Source organism: Lepidochelys kempii, chromosome 6, assembly GCF_965140265.1.
Source record: "Lepidochelys kempii isolate rLepKem1 chromosome 6, rLepKem1.hap2, whole genome shotgun sequence".
Lineage (NCBI taxonomy): Eukaryota > Metazoa > Chordata > Testudines > Cheloniidae > Lepidochelys > Lepidochelys kempii.
In genome coordinates, this window is record NC_133261.1 from 114,199,597 (window position 1) to 114,217,570 (window position 17,974).

The 17,974-nt window shown below is 43.4% G+C and overlaps 1 protein-coding gene across 5 annotated transcripts in view; it reads left to right on the plus strand.

Annotated features, from left to right (window-relative positions):
• Positions 1-17,974, plus strand: part of KLC1 (kinesin light chain 1) — a 62,779-nt gene that overhangs the window by 16,955 nt on the left and 27,850 nt on the right. For all 5 annotated transcript variants that reach the window (XM_073349766.1, XM_073349768.1, XM_073349767.1 and 2 more), the window contains exons 7-11: positions 3,941-4,114; positions 5,317-5,416; positions 6,299-6,348; positions 6,432-6,499; positions 9,103-9,211. In XM_073349766.1, the coding sequence (XP_073205867.1) occupies positions 3,941-4,114; positions 5,317-5,416; positions 6,299-6,348; positions 6,432-6,499; positions 9,103-9,211 (501 nt within the window). The remainder of the gene's footprint in view (positions 1-3,940; positions 4,115-5,316; positions 5,417-6,298; positions 6,349-6,431; positions 6,500-9,102; positions 9,212-17,974) is intronic.

Genomic DNA, 17,974 nt, shown 5'->3' on the forward strand with positions numbered 1-17,974 from the left:
ATACATGCTGACTAGTTTACTTGAATGCTGTTTAAAATGTTTTAATCCTGATAGAGATAATTGTTGACCTGGCATTAATGTAAATAGACTAACTCAAACAATTGTTTTAGAATCCAGGAAACAGGAAGAATTAAGACAAAAAAAATTTCTATCTGATAGGAACCCCCCCACCCATTACTCTGTACTTTCTGAGTAATCCATTTGAAATAGAGAAGTCTGCATCAGCTTCAAATATTATTGAAAATGAGGTTTTTACTGAATTAAATATGAAAATGAATAATACAGTTGCTAAAGTAATCCTGTGATATTTTAATCTGCTGTGCAAATCAATTTGTTTCATACTGTCTGTAAATTTTAATGCGGTGTGAGATATTGTATTGCAAATACATAACTATTATAGAAGTTGTCAAAGGAGATGCAGGGTTATTATTTGGGAAAAAAACAACTTGTGCTTTGGTCACCTGGAAAAGTTGAGGGGCAATTTTCATTTGTCAGGCAAGCCTGTCAACTTGATATTAAAATGGTCAACAATGATAGTTACAATGTTAAGATTTAAATTGTACTATCTGGACATCAGAGTTCATAACGTTGAAATGAATGGGGTAGTCCTCATTTCTCAGGGCTACTGTTTCAGGCTTCTTGCAGACTTCTATGCTGAAGTTTTGTGTCAGTCTCCCACTGATGCTAGCTGTAGTGTGAGTGCTACTGTAAATTGCCTGCTGGAGTTCTTGCCACCATGTTTTTTAATCCTGTTCACTAGCACTCCAGCTATTGCTGACGTTGGTGGCACTTCACTGAAAGTAGAGGAGTTGTGGGAGAAAAGTGGATGGGAACCTGGGAGGCCGTGACCATGAGATGGTTGAGTTCAGGATCCTGACACAAGGAAGAAAGGAGAGCAGCAGAATGCTGACCCTGGACTTCAGAAAAGCAGACTTTGACTCCCTCAGGGAACTGATGGGCAGGATCCCCTGGGAGAATAACATGAGGGAGAAAAGAGTCCAGGAGAGCTGGCTGTATTTTAAAGAATCTTTATTGAGGTTGCAGGAACAAACCATCCCGATGTGTAGAAAGAATAGTAAATATGGCAGGTGACCAGCTTGGCTTAATAGTGAAATCCTTGCTGATCTTAAACACAAAAAAGAAGCTTACAAGAAGTGGAAGATTGAACAAATGACTAGGGAGGAGTATAAAATTATTGCTCAGGCATGCAGGAGTGAAATCAGAAAGGCCAAATCACGCCTGGAGTTGCAGCTAGCAAGAGATGTTAAGAGTAACAAGAAGGGTTTCTTCAGGTATGTTAGCAACAAGAAGAAAGCCAAGGAAAGTGTGGGCCCCTTACTGAATGAGGGAGGCAACCTAGTGACAGAGGATGTGGAAAATGCTAATGTATTCAATGCTTTTTTTGCCTCTGTCTTCATGAACAAGGTCAGCTCCCAGACTGCTGCACTGGGCAGCACAGCATGGGGAGGAGGTGACCAGCCCTCTGTGGAGAAAGAAGTGGTTCGGGACTATTTAGAAAAGCTGGACGAGCACAAGTCCATGGGACCGGATGCACTGCATCCGAGGGTGCTAAAGGAGTTGGCGGATGTGATTGCAGAACCATTGGCCATTATCTTTGAAAACTCATGGCGATCAGGGGAGGTCCCAGACAACTGGAAAAAGGATAATGTAGTGCCCATCTTTAAAAAAGGGAAGAAGGAGGATCCTAGGAACTACAGGCCAGTCAGCCTCACCTCAGTCCTTGGAAAAATCATAGAGCAGGTCCTCAAGGAATCAATTCTGAAGCACTTAGATGAGAGGAAAGTGATTCAGGAACAGTCAGCATGTATTCACCAAGGGCAAGTCATGCCTGACTAACCTAATTGCCTTCTATGACAAGATAACTGGCTCTGAGGATGAGGGGAAAGCAGTGGATGTGTTATTCCTTGACTTTAGCAGAGCTTTTGATACTGTCTCCCACGGTATTCTTGCCAGCAAGTTAAAGAAGTGTATGGGCTGGATGCATGGATGATAAGGTGGATAGAAAGCTGGCTAGATTGTCGGGCTGAAGGGGTAGTGATCAATGGCTCCATGTCTAGTTGGCAGCTGGTATCAAGCGGAGTACCCCAAGGGTCGGTCCTGGGACCGGTTTTGTTCAATATCTTCATTAATGATCTGGAGGATGGTGTGGACTGCACCCTCAGCAAGTTTCCAGATAACACTAAACTGGGAGGAGTGATAGCTGGAGGGTAGGGATAGGGTCCAGAGTAACCTAGACAAATTGGAGGATTGGGCCAAAAGAAATCTGATGAGGGTCAACAAGGACAAGTGCAGAGTTCTGCACTACAGAGTAGGGACCGAATGGCTAGGCAGCAGTTCTGCAGAAAAGGACCTAGGTGTTACAGTGGATGAGAAGCTGGATATAAGTCAGTGTTCCCTTGTTGCCAGGAAGGCTAATGGCATTTTGGGCTGTATAAGTAGGGGCATTGCCAGCAGATGGAGAGGATGTGATCATTCCCTTCTATTCAACTTTGGTGAGGCCTCATCTGGAATACTGTGTCCAGTTTTGGGCCCCACACTACAAGAAGGTTGTGGAAAAATTGGAAAGAGTCCAGCGGAAGGCAACAAAAATGATTAGGGGTCTGGAACACATGACTTATGAGGAGAGGCTGAGGGAACTGGGATTGTTTAGTCTGCAGAAGAGAAGAATCAGGGGATTTGATAGCTGCTTTCAACTATCTGAAGGGGGGTTCCAAAGAGGATGGCTCTAGACTGTTCTCAGTGGTACCAGATGACAGAACAAGGAGTAATGGTGTCAAGTTGCAGTGGGGGAGGTTTAAGTTGGATGTTAGGAAAAACTTTTTCACTAGGAGGGTGGTGAAGCACTGGAATGGGTTACCTAGGGAGGTGGTGGAATCTCCTTCCTTAGAGGTTTTTCAAGGTCAGGCTTGACAAAGCCCTGGCTGGGATGATTTAGTTGGGGATTGGTCCTGCTTGAGCAGGGGGTTGGACTAGATGACCTCGTGAGGTCCCTTCCAACCCTGATATTCTATGATTCTATGATCTTATTTCAGAAGAAAATGGAGTGTAGAGAAAAATCAACAGGACATCATTGCATTGGCTTACACTCAGTTCAAGTTTGTAAGAGTTTCTTCATAATCGTAAGAGCTAGAAACTGTTTTCTTTCAAACAGAAGTTTGTATTCTAGAGCAAATTCCATAGCCATGGAATTGCAGAATACACAAGACCCTGGTTATATACAGTAGTATAGGAATTGGAGAATAACTAAATGTATACATTTAGAAAAATTCTGTTGTGCTTCCCTCACTTTCAGGTTGACTACTCATTGGCAAAACAACATATAATTGCTGACCAAATGATTGTGTGTAACACAATGCAAACTAGAAAAAAATAGAATATTTCTTCTTTGTGAGACTGAAAGATATCCTAAAACTTATTGGAATATATTCATGCAACGGACTTTTTGGAAGCCGTACTGAGAAGTTTATTTAACAAACATTAGTTTTTCTAATACATTGTAATCTTAGCCTATAAAATTTCAGTTTAACTTTGAATCTTGATTGAGTGCACAAAAGAATCTTTTAAAATTTACTATTAATGGAAAATGTCTAAACAATGTGATTTTTGTGAAAATGGTTGAAAATTAGATGCCTAATTGAGACCTTATTTGCCATGTCAGCCAAGAGGAGTCTTAGTGTTTACCTAATGTAAACGGGGCCCTCCTCCACTCTCAACTAAAAAATGGAATTTATAATGAAAATAGTGACTAAATCTTAATTATAGAAAAGTATGAGCAGTGTAAACTGCTAAAGTAAAAGAATGTAGTCTGATATTGAAATTAGAAAGAAAAAAGTTGTGGAAGATCATTTTAAGATCTTGCTTCTTTAAAATCTAATACAATAAATGGGGAATGTTTAATGTATGGTACCTTCATTTCCAGGTCCTGGGGAAGGATCACCCAGATGTTGCCAAACAGTTAAATAACCTGGCCTTACTGTGTCAGAATCAGGGTAAATATGAAGAGGTGGAGTACTACTATCAAAGGGCACTTGAGATCTACCAAACTAAACTAGGACCAGATGACCCAAATGTAGCAAAAACAAAGAATAATCTGGTAAGTTTGTAACATAAAGTAAAAATAGGAAAACTTAAGCTTTGTTTTTTCTGATGTGCTAAAATAATTACTCCTTGGCGCAGAAGTCATATCTTCTGCAGATTTCTTGGCTCCCCTGAGAAATATGGGGAAGCAAAGAAATCTGAGCAACACCCCCCCACATACCATTCCCCAGCAGCCCTGGGGTGTTTGCTGGGAGCAGCTGGCAGCAGAGGAATCACTGGGGTGGGAGGAGGGAGGCTGGGCCTACGTATGTCCCTGGAGAGATGTTAAGGGGGTAGGTCTTGGTGCATGCGAACAAGTCTCAGGGCTTGTTTGCATTGGCACTTCGCAGCGCTGCAACTTTCTCGCTCTTGGGTGGGAAAAACACACCCCTGAGTGCAACAAGTTTCAACACTGTAAAGTGCCAGTGTAGACAGTGCACCAGCGCCGTGGTTCCCAGCGCTGGTAGCTAGGCCCCTTGTGGAGGTGGGATTTTTTAGAGCTCTTTAATGTTGCCAGTGTAGACTAGCCCTAAGGAGGCAGGCTATTAATGTTCCCATTCTTAGTTAATTGTTCCCATTCTTAATCAATTAAGGCTCCTTTACCTTGCCAGAGTGGTGTAAAGGAGCCTTATTGTAAATAACAGTAACTTGAATCCTCAGCTAGGAAGGTCTATGTGCTTTCTGGCTTTTTTTTTCATGTGCCAGAGAAGCACAATGGGGTTAGATTACAGCTCGGGATCTATTTTACTTTTCCATTTAAAAAAAAAAAAATACAGGACCATGATAAGCAAAACTGTCTGACTTTTAAGTGTGAAAGTCTGAGCAATTTAAAGCGACATTCTACCCTACAGAACACCGTACACCAAAATTAAAGTAATGTAATTTAAATGAAAATCCAGGATTATAACTGGAATGCAAGGTATTGGTTACCAAGTATTTGTAACTTAACTTTCTTGTGTTTAGGAAATGCTGAACAGTTTTATTGTGATTTTTTTTCTGTATGGTAGTAAAAATAAATTACCAAAAAAGTGAAACTGGTGTGATTATATTGCATATTTTATTTGTCAAAATAATGCGAATTTTGCATTTTTGGCTCAGAATTCCTCCAGGAGGAAATAATGTTGCTTTATTCAACAAGCATGTAATTATGGATACGTTCTGTCTTTAAAAGATAAATCAAAAGTTTTCCTATGCTGATACCTTCATATTATTTTTTAGGCATCCTGCTATCTGAAACAGGGAAAATTTAAACAAGCAGAAACTTTATACAAAGAGATTCTTACTCGTGCACATGAAAGGGAATTTGGCTCTGTAGATGGTAAGGATTTGGTGTACAACTGAAAAGTAGGATTTCTTTTTTATACTTCTCAAAATAAATTTTAGATTTTATTGAAACATACTGCAAAATCCATCCTAAGGAGGAATGACTTTGATGACTGCATAAAAATTAATCCAAAACGAGGATTTTTTTCCAAATAGTGAGACTTAGCAAGTCTATGTAACAGACTACTTTTCTATCTAACCTACTTTAGGATGTTCTATAGCACCCCAAACTCTAGTGTCTAAGAACTAGTATACACACAGGACTATGTTTGTCATCTTCTAGTCAGTGATTGTAATACTTCAGTATAGGATTTTAGATTACTTGATAAAAATAATGGTCAACTATTTGAGCTCATCTGCCAAAACAATTAAAGAATGCAGAAAAACTTGGCCTTCTTAAATTGGACAGACTGTAAATTTAACAGCTAAGATGTCAGCAGTCTATTTGTACATTGTTCCAGTAGAATGCGTTTTATAAACTACTAATTGTAATGCAGTATTTTCATTTCATTGCAATAAGACTGTTACTTTTGCAGCATTCAGTGGCTGTCACAATAAAAGAAAGAAATGCGTGTATTCTAGCAAACGACTAAGCTCTTGTCAGTATGTACTACCACCAACTTGGTTGCATCAAAGTCTTTTAGAAATAGCACTCTGTCAGCAATTTTGTAATACTGACTTCTAGGTATCTTTTATCTTCGGAAGCCAGTTAAAGGTAGACGTGTGTTTTGTTAGTCTGTTTAGTCTTTCTGTAATGTGTCAAAAATGCTAAGTGTGCTGCCAGAACCATATTTTTGTTGGTCTTCTGCTTTCTTCAACCTGAATGTTAATGTTCTTTCACTGCTATTATAAAATATTTATTTTATATTTTTACCAGATGAAAATAAACCCATCTGGATGCATGCTGAGGAGAGAGAAGAATGCAAAGTAAGGACATGATTAAATAATTGTTTTCAGAACTTCTGTTGTTAGTTACAGATTTATATTTTAACACGCTGTTTTCAATTTAGGGAAAGCAAAAAGATGGCTCGTCCTTTGGAGAGTATGGTGGTTGGTACAAAGCTTGCAAAGTTGATAGGTAGGTATATTATTTAAAGCATTTTAACTACAGAACATATAATACTTAGAAATGTCAGTTTGAAAATCACACTTAAAAATAAAATCCTCTTATCTGTGTTACTAATATTAAAACTGATACTTAAGAAATCCAAGGCCCATGTTTGCTGGCCACAGCAGAGAAGGTGTCTTTGGGGATCTGATTGTGACTTGGTTCTGAGGCCTTTTTTATCCCAATTGAGGCAAATCTCTAAATTCCAGTGGCTAGTAACAGCACCCAAAAGACCATCTGTCAGTTGGAGATGAGTAGAATGCAGCAAACTCTGGACATGCCTTTTCCCCCAGTTTCAACATACCCCTTATCCAGGAATTACAGAGGAGGGGTGATATAGGAGTTTACTATACCAGCTCTATGCCTGCTGGGAACTCCCATATGCTGTGCATGTGATCAGTCTCTATTCTGACTATGCTATTGATGTGCAGTGGCACAAAGGGAGTAGAGCAGGCCACATAATCTGGCCTCCTACCTACTTTAACTCCTTATGCTGTTCTCTGTTTTGTATCGTTGACTGTGCAAGTAGATTAGTCTTGTTTTGGTTATTTACTTTTTGATTCTCATGCTCTACACAGAGCTACAATGTTTGAATGGCAAAATCTTGTGAGAAATGGCTTTGTTTGCCTTTAAACATTTTCACTGAAATTTGAAACAACGAACACTTTTCTTTTTGTATTATGCTTGGTAAAACTTTTTCTGTATTGTGACAGGGTCAGGCTAGATGGCTACAGGAAAGCGATAGAAGGCAGATATATTATCCCCAGGTTAAGTAGGTCCCTTTTCCCTGGGTAAGGTAACAGGGAAGGTTCCAGAACAATCAGGAACTTTCTGGAAACAATTAAGGCAGACAGGCGGATAAGAACACCTGCAGCCAATCAAGAAGCTGCTAGAATCAAGACAGGCAGGCTAATCAGGGCACCTGGGTTTAAAAAAGGAGTTCACTTCAGTTTGTGGTGTGCATGCGAGGAGCTGGGAGCAAGAGGCACAAGAAGCTGAGAGTGAGAAGGTGTACTACTGGAGGACTGAGAAGTACAAGCATTATCAGACATCAGGAGGAAGGTCCTGTGGTGAGAATAAAGAAGTTGTTGGGAGGAGGCCATGGGGAAGTAGCCGAGGGAGTTGTAGCTGTCACGCAGCTGTTACAGGAGCCACTGTAGACAGCTGCAATCTACAGGGCCCTGGGCTGGAACCCGGAGTAGAGGGCAGGCCTGGGTTCCCCCCATCCCTCCATTCCCCCCCCTACTTGATACTAGAGGCGTTGACCTGGACTGTGGGTTCCTCCAGAGGGGAAGGTCTCTGGCCTGTTCCCCGATCCACTAGATGGATCAGCAGAGACTGCGGGGATTGTTCTTCTTCCTTTTCCCCATGCTGACCAGTGATGAGGCTAACTGAGGCTAACTATTTGAGCCACGAAAGTGGCCAAACAGAGGGCTGCCGTGAACCTCTGAGGCGAGCAAATCCACCAATAAGCACTGGACCCACCAAGGCAGAGGAGGAACTTTGTCACAGTATCAAATTTAAATTTTGAGTCAAAACTATCATACTGTGTGTGTGTTATGTATAATATCAAAATCATCTGCACAAAATAGTTGACACTGTTAATAATGAGATTTATTTCTATATTCATCTTAGCATTTAGTTGGGGGATGTAGTAATACAAATGAGACTTTTAAAACTTAGTAAAACTATTGCTGGATCTAGTAAACTTATCTGTTCAGTCAAATATGACATAAATATGGAGGAGAACGGGTAACTGAAGTATTGAGGAGCATGCTGATCAGGAATTTTGCCATGTCATAAATGTCTCCTTGCTCCTACTTCTCTCTCTTGTTCTAAACACTGTGTGCCACAGAAGTAGTCATAGCCTGCTATTTAAATAGCAGGCTATCTTATTGCTTCAGGGTTTCTGCTCAAATGCTGCTGGAACAAAAGCTCAGCAAGGGTTTTGACTGGTTTAAGACTTATAATAAACAGTTCTGGTATATTGTTGAATCAGGTTTTTTTTCCTGTTGGGGTGGGAAACACAGTTCTCAAAGAAATTCAGAATGGAATTTGAAATCGTACCCCTCAACATCATTGGTTCAAATCTGGATGAGGTATGCAGCAACTGAAAGTAGCTCCCAGCTAGAGGCCGAGAAAGGAATTTTTTATCTCAATTAAGTGTCTAATCCACATTACAACACCCACCATTGATACTGGCACTAATTGACATATTTTTCTGGCCGTTTCACTGGTGGCCAAAGTTTGACTGTATTTTGGAGACTGAACTACACTCTCACCACTCGAGGTCTGGTCTGAGGCACCCGTTGCTGCTGTTCATGTAGCGTGGCTCCAGAGGATAGTTATTGTATTAGTTTTCAGGACCATTAAGCAATCACTTTTTGTGAGTCTCAAATGCATTTGAAGGATATTTTTAATGTCTCTCACATATTTAATGCTAGTATAATATTTTAAAAGATGATTCTCAGATAATATTGATGATACTGATGGTATCTAAGCTTTTATCTCATGTTTTTGAGTTTTCATGTGTTTGTAAATTAAGAATAATTTCAATGTGTTTTTTTTAATAGTCCAACAGTAACAACTACCTTAAAGAACCTTGGAGCACTTTACAAACGTCAAGGCAAGTTTGAAGCTGCTGAAACATTAGAAGAGGCAGCAATGAGGTCTCGTAAGCAGGCAAGTATGAAAATTCCCCTTTGTTCTTAGTAACGCTATTTGTGGTTTGTTTTCATTAAAATTTTGACTTCCACTTGATGTATATTGTGCACGTTTGATGTTTTAGCTGTTCGGTAGCTGGCAGGTTTTGAGAGATGTATTGCTGTATATATTTGCCAATTTACTATCTATTATGTTAACAAAAAACACCCTTAGTTTTAGTTTAAATTTAAAATATATAGGCTCCATGTTAACCCTTAGTAAACTGGGTAATTGCTAGGATGATGATACCAGGAACTGGTGGAACACTAAGTGTTCTGAGGTGCCACTGTGTGTGCAGGAGAACAGCAGCTGGTAACTGTGCAGTGCAAGAATGGCACAACTGAGTGGGGACACTTCTTGGCCTGGGGTGGTGGCAGCATGAATGTGAGTGGCATAATTGAGGGTGAATCCTGTGGAGGGCATGAGGGAGGACAGATACAGCAGGCTTAGACAGCAGTTCTCAGCAGGAACAGTGTGAGGAGTTGAATCTTTGGGGGTAAGTTTGGACCATGGAGGGACCATAGCTAGGGAAGCATTTCTGAGGAGGGAGACCTGTTAGGGAGAGGATCAAGAGGGGAGCCTTGGTTGGTGAACTCTCTCTCTGACACTTCTGTGTGTTGATATGAGGTACTCTTCAACCTATTGAGGAGGAACTTTTGTGACTCTCTTAATGTAGACAAAACCTGGGGCTAGTGTCTACAATGAATATTTTTAGAAATTCTCGAATCCTAAAACCTGTCAAATGACCACCTCACCTTTCCACATGGGGAAAGAGTTGGTTTTTTTCTTGAAGTAGAAGGAAAGCTGAGTGCATGTTTGTGTTTTAATATGGCTATAAATGTAAATGTATAAATCTATTAAAAAAGAATGTAGACTATACTTACAGAATAGGGGATTCTGTCAGCAAAATATTTGGTGGACATGGTGGATAATTAGGTGAACACGAACTCTTGAAATTCAGTTTTTAGTAATTTTGGTGGCAGAAAAGTAAGAATTTTCTCTTGTAAAATGATGTTTTTGTGTGGACACTTTATAATTCAAACTACAAGTAAACTAGTTCAGAACAAAGATATTAGTCAAAATATGGCAGGCTATATCTTACAGATAAAGTACCTCTTTTTGTTGTAAATACACCAATTTGTAGCTGAAATGTTTCAAAATCTATTAGTACATGATCCTGATCCTGCAATATTTTTTGCTGCTGTAGAAGCAGACTGCCAGGAATAGGAAAGAGTAAAGGAGTTACTGACAAACCTTATACCCAAAAATGTGCTGATGACATCAACATTGGTTGATTGTTTAGACACACAAAGAAGAATCCAATCCATTCCTCCATGACAAACAGAAGGAAAATCTGAGTGTTTGCCAAGTAGAAAAGGACAAAACCAGTTAGCTTGAGGGAAGATATTAGAGAAAAAAAATCTTGATATCCCCTTTTTAATATAAATACACGAAAATGCTCCTGCATAAGGTTTTTGATATACCTTTTATCCAGTGAGATTTTAAAGTAAAATAGCAGTTCTTCAAGCAGTGTCCTTGTAAGTGCTCCACTTAAGGTGCACTTGTGCCCTGCGCCTTTGATTGGAGATTTTTGGTAGCAATGCCTGTTCAGCCCTCACATGCACCCCATGCATTCTCGTGCATCATGCTGAGGCTATATGGCATTAAACTGAGGGCAGTTGGCCTGTATCTTCTCAACCACCATTGGCTTGAGACGGAGTCTGCAATGAGTGCCTGTTCTCTGTTTAGCATTTAGATGATAGTTTTATAGTTACTTACCTTTTAGTGTTTCCTTTTTCTTTTCTTTCTTAATAAAAAAATTCTTTTATTCTTAGATAGATATTTGTTTAGTACTGCTTCTTGGGATTGTCTCATTGTTTTTTCTTGGGAATGGTGGGTTCCCTAAGATTTGAGAGGTGCCTCTTCTGCTGTGAGGCTATTCCAATCAGTGACAGGCTTTCCCAGGCTTTATCCTCCACTCTTTGGGGATACCCATATTCCTAGTAAGTGCAAGATCTGCACATCCTTCAAGGGTAAATTCCGAAAAAATAGGGAAACCAAATTTAAATGTCTGATGATGGAGGAAGGCTTATGTCCAGCTTCAGATCCAGGGGTGGAGGATCCCACTGTGCATAGACCTCCCAGTAGTGCTATTGCTCTGTCCACATCAAGATCTCAGTCACCAGAAACCGTGAGAGTGGTAGACAGTACCATGGTACTAAGTACTTCTGTTGTACTGAAGTCCTCATCTGCATCTTCCTCTAAACAGAAGAGGTAGGGAGTAAAACTGCAAGAGGATCTGTCAGTGACACAAGAGGACTATGGAGATCTCAGGTCCCAAGGGGAGTTCCATGTAGGCTCTGATTGATGCTGGTACTGCAAAGGCAAAGAAAAAAACTCAGTCTAAGGCAGACTCCGTACCAAGTTTGGGTACCCAGACGCTAACTGGCAGAGATATGGGTGAAAAGAGTTATCATTCCATCCAGGAACAACACTCAGTACCAATATTGAGGAAGTCAGCTGTAGCAGGGGTGGCTAGACCTCATATGGTACTGAGCTCGTAACTGATGTGCTCCTGGGTGCCCAGCACGTGATGCCAGCTACATCAGTACTGAAGCCACCCTTCACAGAGTCTCTCCTGGGCCAGTCTTTGTTACCATCAGCAGGTGTTCAGGTAACTGTCACATTCCAGGTTGCTGTCCACTTGCCTTGAAACCTTGGGTGCCTCACAATGCTTTGCTGTGATAGCTCCCAAACAGGGCCACTCACAAACAGCATGCAGGTCACACCCTGAGTGCCTGTGTATAGTTGCAGTCCTGGTCCAGCAACTCTGACATCAGCAGCTTTTCAGCAACACATCAGCTATACTCTGGCTTCCAGGAGCCTTGGTTACTTCTTGCCGGCTGACCCCAACGCGCTCCTAGTCCTGAATTTCCTAAATGTGTGTTCTGCATGGCCGAGCCCTCTCTTGGACCGTTCAGATATTATACGTCTATTGGCCTTGTAAGGGGTCAGTATTCAACAGTTTACTGCTTTAACTGGAGTTACCCAAACATTTCAGTTTAAACACAACACTGGATTAGTTTTGATTAAAAATAAAAAAGGTTATTTAACTTCAAAGAGAGAGATTTGAAATGAGTACAAGTATAAGGTGTTAAAGTCAGAAACGATTACAAGAGAAATAAAGATAACTAGCTTTCTAGTATCTAAAACTTAAATTAGACTTAGTTCAAGGTCAAATCCTTACCACATGTTTCCAGCAACATTGCTGACCAAATTCTCAGGTCAGGATCCTCCTGCCCCTCCCCCCCGCACCTCCCTGGAAGTCAAAGGAATGGTTCCTTTGTTGTTCCTTGCTAAATGCAGATCCATCTGTTCTTTCCCCTGACATGCAATTGCCAATCAACTTTGACTCCTGGCTAGAGATGTTAACTTGTCCTTTGTCTTTGAGGAACAGGTTTGTCTGGTAAACACGTCAGTCAGCTTCTGTTCATATAATATTGCTACACACATTTCACCATGATATTACTGACCAGTGAGTTAGTTTTCAAATGATACCTCACAAAGCATATTTTGTACAAAGATTATTACAATAGTGGGTAGTATGTGGGAGTGAACTCTTCAGATTTTCACATCTCAGTGCAAAGTTTCCCTGTCTGTTCTAAAACACATCACTAGCCCTCCTACATTGATGTTTTACAAGAGACTAGACCTTAAAAGGACACCCTCATGGCAGGAACACAGATGCCTCCATCTGTACCTTTGGGCCCTGCCAAGTAGCCTTGCTGGGATCCGTGGTCGTTCTATCGCCCGCAATTTGCAATAGGGTCTTCACACCACTGGAGGGAACAGAGAAGGACCGATTTTCCTCAGTCCCCTCTACTACCACCCATGTCAGAGGAAGAGCAAGAAGCAAGGATGGACAAGGGAGATGACACCTCATATGAATATTTCCTCCTCTTTACCTGATGAAGCTGTGATGCTTCCATCACCTTCTATGGCAGATAACTTGAGACAGTTTCAGGAACTGATGAAGCAAATTGCTTACAGGCTTCAGATTCCCTTAGAGAGATTTCAAGAGCCCATAAACTCCTAGATATTTTACAAACTTCATCATCCATGAGAATTGCCATTCCAGTGAATGAAGCTCTTATGGAGCTCACTAAGACTATTTGACAAACCCCAGCTTTGACACAGTCTACCTGCAACAGATAAAAAGTATTATGTTCCTGCCTGGGAATCAGAGTTTCTCTCACACAACTCTGAACTCTCTAGTAGTAGGGGCCATTAATGAAAGAGGCAAGCAACATAGCTCTAAGTCCATCCCATACAGCAAGGACCAGAAGAGGCTCGATGTTTTTGGCTGCAGAATCTATGCTTTAGCCACAATTCAGTTCTGAATAATGAACTATCAGGCACTCATGGTCAAGTACACTTAGGCCTGGTCTACACTGGGGGGGGGATCGATCCAAGATACGCAATTTCAGCTATGAGAATAGCGTAGCTGAAGTCCACGTATCTTAGATCGACTTAGAATCACTTACTTCGCATCCTCATGGTGTGGGATCAACGGCAGAGCGATCAGGGATCGACTTATCGCGTCTACACTAGATGCGATAAATCGATCCCTGATAGATCGATCACTACCTGCCAGTCCGGCAGGTAGTGTAGACGTGGCCTCACATTACAACACATGTAATTCCTTTATTGAGCATCTGTGAGAGGAACATCGTAGCCAGTTTAAAGCCACCATTCAAGAGGGTCGGCTGCTAATGAAGACATCGCTCCAGCAGGGGCGGCAGGTTTGTATAATTTTTGGTGGTGCCCAGAACGGGTCCAAGACCTGTTCCCCCACACACACCTGCCTTATAAGCTGATATATTTTTTTTTTAAATGTGAAGGCTCTGGGGTGGGGCTGGTGATGAGGGGCTTGGGCTATGGGAGGTGCTCAAGCAGAGAGTTGGGGTGTGGGAGTGAGGGCTTTGGGGTAGGGCTGGGATGAGGGGTTCATGGTACAGGAGGGGGCTCAGGGCTGGGGCAGAGGGTTGGGGGGGGTGAGGGCTCTGGCTGGGGGTATGGGCTCTGGGGTGGGGCAGGGTCAGGGCCAGGGATGAGCAGTTTGGGGTGCAGGCAGGCTGCCTCAGGGCTGGGACCAGAGAGGAGGACTCCCCACAGCCCTCTCCCTCTTGGCAGCAGTGAGCTCTGGGGGAGGAGACCCCCTTTTCCCCCCCAGCAGCACACTCGCTTTGCACCACTGTCACTGCACATGCTCCTAGGGATCCTCTCAGGTCCAGGAAGCCCCCTTGCCTCCCCTGTGGGGGGGTGGGGGTGGCTGCCATCACGTATGCACCTCCTCACCTGCTGCTGCCCCTCACTGTAGCCTCACTGGGGATGGGGATGGGGCTGCCCCTGGCCCAGCAGGGGCAGGAGCGGTGACTGCGGGCAGGGGGGGCCCCCTGTGCTGATGGAGGGTCCTGTCGGAAAAGGGAAGGGTTCGTCTGTCTGAGGCAGAAGGGGCAGAGTCAGGGTCAGCCTGCCCTGGCAGTAGTGGTTGGGGGGTGCTAGGACCCTGCGGCGGCAGTTGATGCCGGGAGCCAGCAAAGTGGAGTGCAGCACAGAGTTGCAGGGTGCAGGCAACTGCCGCCCAGGGTGCAGGTAGGGAGGCTCGTGGGAGGTGCGTGGGGGCAGCAAGCAGTGCCGGGGGAGAGACCCAGCCTCAAACATTGTTGGAGTTGTGCCCCCGGACCCTGAATATTGCTGGAGCTTGGGCACCGCGGGCCCATATAACTCACCGCCCCTGTGCTCCAGGCCTCCTTAGATGCAACATATACTGCAGCACAGTCTATATTATCTGCAGTGGTCATGAGAAGAGTGTCTTGGCTGCAGATGTTGGGCTTTCCGAAAGAGGTTCAAAGTACCATTGAAGACCTCCCATTTGACTGTCACAAGCCGTTTGCAGGTTAAACGGATACCTTTTAAAGGACTTGAGTCACGCTGAGATCCTTTGGAATCTATACTCATGTAAATAAGAGAAAATACAGTAGATCTTAAATGACACAAAGCGCACACCCAGCCCTGTATTCAACATGCCATAGACCTTTTGAAGCCCTGGTCAAGTGACCTAGGTACTCCAAAAAAAGAAACCCCTATCAGCTACAGCTACATTCTCCCAGCCATCCATGTCCTCAAAGTGACAATTTTGATGGCTTGGTCAAGAGTCTCAATCATCCAGTTGATGGGACTATACAACTGCAACGTCCTATCCCCCTCCCTCATTTTGGATGCTGCCTTTCCTATTTTTAGAATGTGTGGGAGCATATAACTTTGGACAAATGGGTTTTGGAAGCCATAACTTCTGGTTACACTATCCATTTCCAGGCCCTCCCTCCTACCCATCCCCCTCCCTCTTCAGGGACTTCTCTCATGATCAGTTACTAGAACAAGAAGTGACCTCACTTCTAAGTTTAGGAGCAATAGCACCAGTACCTGTGCAACATAGAGGAACGGGATTCTCCTTAAAATACTTTCTTATATCCAAAAAGAAGGGAGGGTGGAGACCTATTTTTAGACCTCAGGTCTCTAAATGGATACATAAAACAGCAAAAATTCAGGATGGTGACATTGGCAGTAATAATTCTGTTAGAATTAGATTGGTTTGTGACCCTCGACCTACAAGACACAGATTTTCATGTCACTATTCACTCATCATACAGAATGTTTCTTTGTTTCTTAATCAATAGCAAACACTATCAGTACAGTGTGCTTCCTTTTGGACTATCTTTGGCACCAAGGGTGTTCTTAATTATTCTGGCAATAGTTGCCGCCCTCCTATGTTGTTTGAGCATATTTATTTTCCTGTACCTAGACAATAGGATCTGCCTTTGAATAAGCCAATCGGGAGGTGCTGAAGTCAATAAAGATCATGTGTTCTCTGTTTCACAGTCTGGGCCTTCAGATCAGACAGTCTATTTTGACTCCATGTCCGTGTCTAGATTTCAGAGGGCTTCTCTGTATGCACTGACAAACAGCATACTTACCCTCCAGGTGATTTCTCGCACTAGCTGACCTCATCTCAAGGATTCAGGGCAGTCCTCAAGTTGCAATAAGAGATTGCCTTCAACTGCTGGGACACACGCCCACATGTGTCTTTGTAGTGCACCATGCCAGGTTACATCTCCAAGTCTACAGGGATGGCTTTGAACGGTTTACAAACCCAGCAAACATAATATAGGCAGGTTATTTTGTGTTTCCCAGTGGATTCCACACTCACTTAATTGGTGGAAATGATTCAACCAACACTTGCACAGGTCTTCCTTCCATTTATTCAGATTCCCCCTACTGTGATGATATCAGGTGCTTTGCTTTTGGGTTAGGGGGCACATCTAGGATCTCAGAAGATGTGGGGCAAATGGTCACTACAGGAGCAGCTTCTCCACATATTCCTTTTGGAATTGAGTAGTCAAAAATATGTGCGTAAACTTTCTACCTCTAATCAGACTGAAGTCAGTAAAGATAATGAATGACAACATGGCATGTGTGCGAGGAGCGCCAGGAGCTGGGAGTCCTGGTGCCACAGATCAGGTCTGAGGACAACACCATCGTCACCCCGAGCGCCAGGGGCATGCTGGAGAGGACCTTGAAGGCAGCCATCCACTCGCTGTACATGGAAGCCCTGAAGCGTAAACTGGACCAGGGTAAAGCCTTCGAACTGACCAGCAAGTGGGACGCCAGCAAGTGGGACGCCAGCAACTGCTTCCTCGCCGGGGGCAGATTCCCCCCTTTTCAATGACTGGCGGTTCATCCACCGCGCCCGGCTCAACTGCGTCCTGCTCAATGGAGCCGTCCGCCACAGGAACCGAGACAAGCGTTGCAGGAAGTGCGGCTATTCCAACAAGACCCTGCCCCATGTCCTGTGCAGCTGCAAGCCCCGCTCCAGAGCCTGGCAGCTGTGCCACAACACCATCCAGAACCGCCTAGTGAAAGCCATCGCACCGCACCTGGGGGAGGTCTCCGTGAACTGCGCCATCCGCGGTACTGACAGCCAGTTGCAACCCGACGTGGTAGTCACCGACGAGGCCCAGAAAAAGATCATCCTCGTCGACATCACGTTCTCCTTCAAGAACAGGACCCCGGCCTTCTGCGAAGCCCGAGCTCCTAAGCTGGAAAAATACACCCCTCTGGCCGACACCCTGAGAGCAAAGGGCTGCGAGATGCAGATGGATGCCCTAATTGTCGGAGCCCTAGGCGCTCGGGACCCCTGCAACGAGCATGGACCTGTGGGATCGGTCGACGCTACGCACGGCTCATGCGGTGCCTCATGGTCTCAGACATCATCTGATGGTCCAGGGACATCTACATCGAACACATCACCAGCCACCGACAGTACCAGGAGGTGTGAACCGGTACGACATCGTGCATCAACTATGGGAAAGGGACTGAGAGGCTTTTTCCATTGGACCATATGAACTGGAACCATAAACTCACTGAACATTAAATCCCACCAAATGAGGGTAGATCCATCCCCGTCATTGTATCCACTCATTATACTCCACACCTGAACGTAGCCATTATATGGACAACATACCCCCATATCTCAATGTCTGTACTTTGACCGGTTAAACTTTTACCCCCAAGGAGATTGCAGATTATGTATTCCTTATGCCACCTGTTCCTAAACCAAATTTCGCACCCCTTGATAATCTGTACCTTATTCCCTGATAACCAGAAACTTCTGTGCTTAAA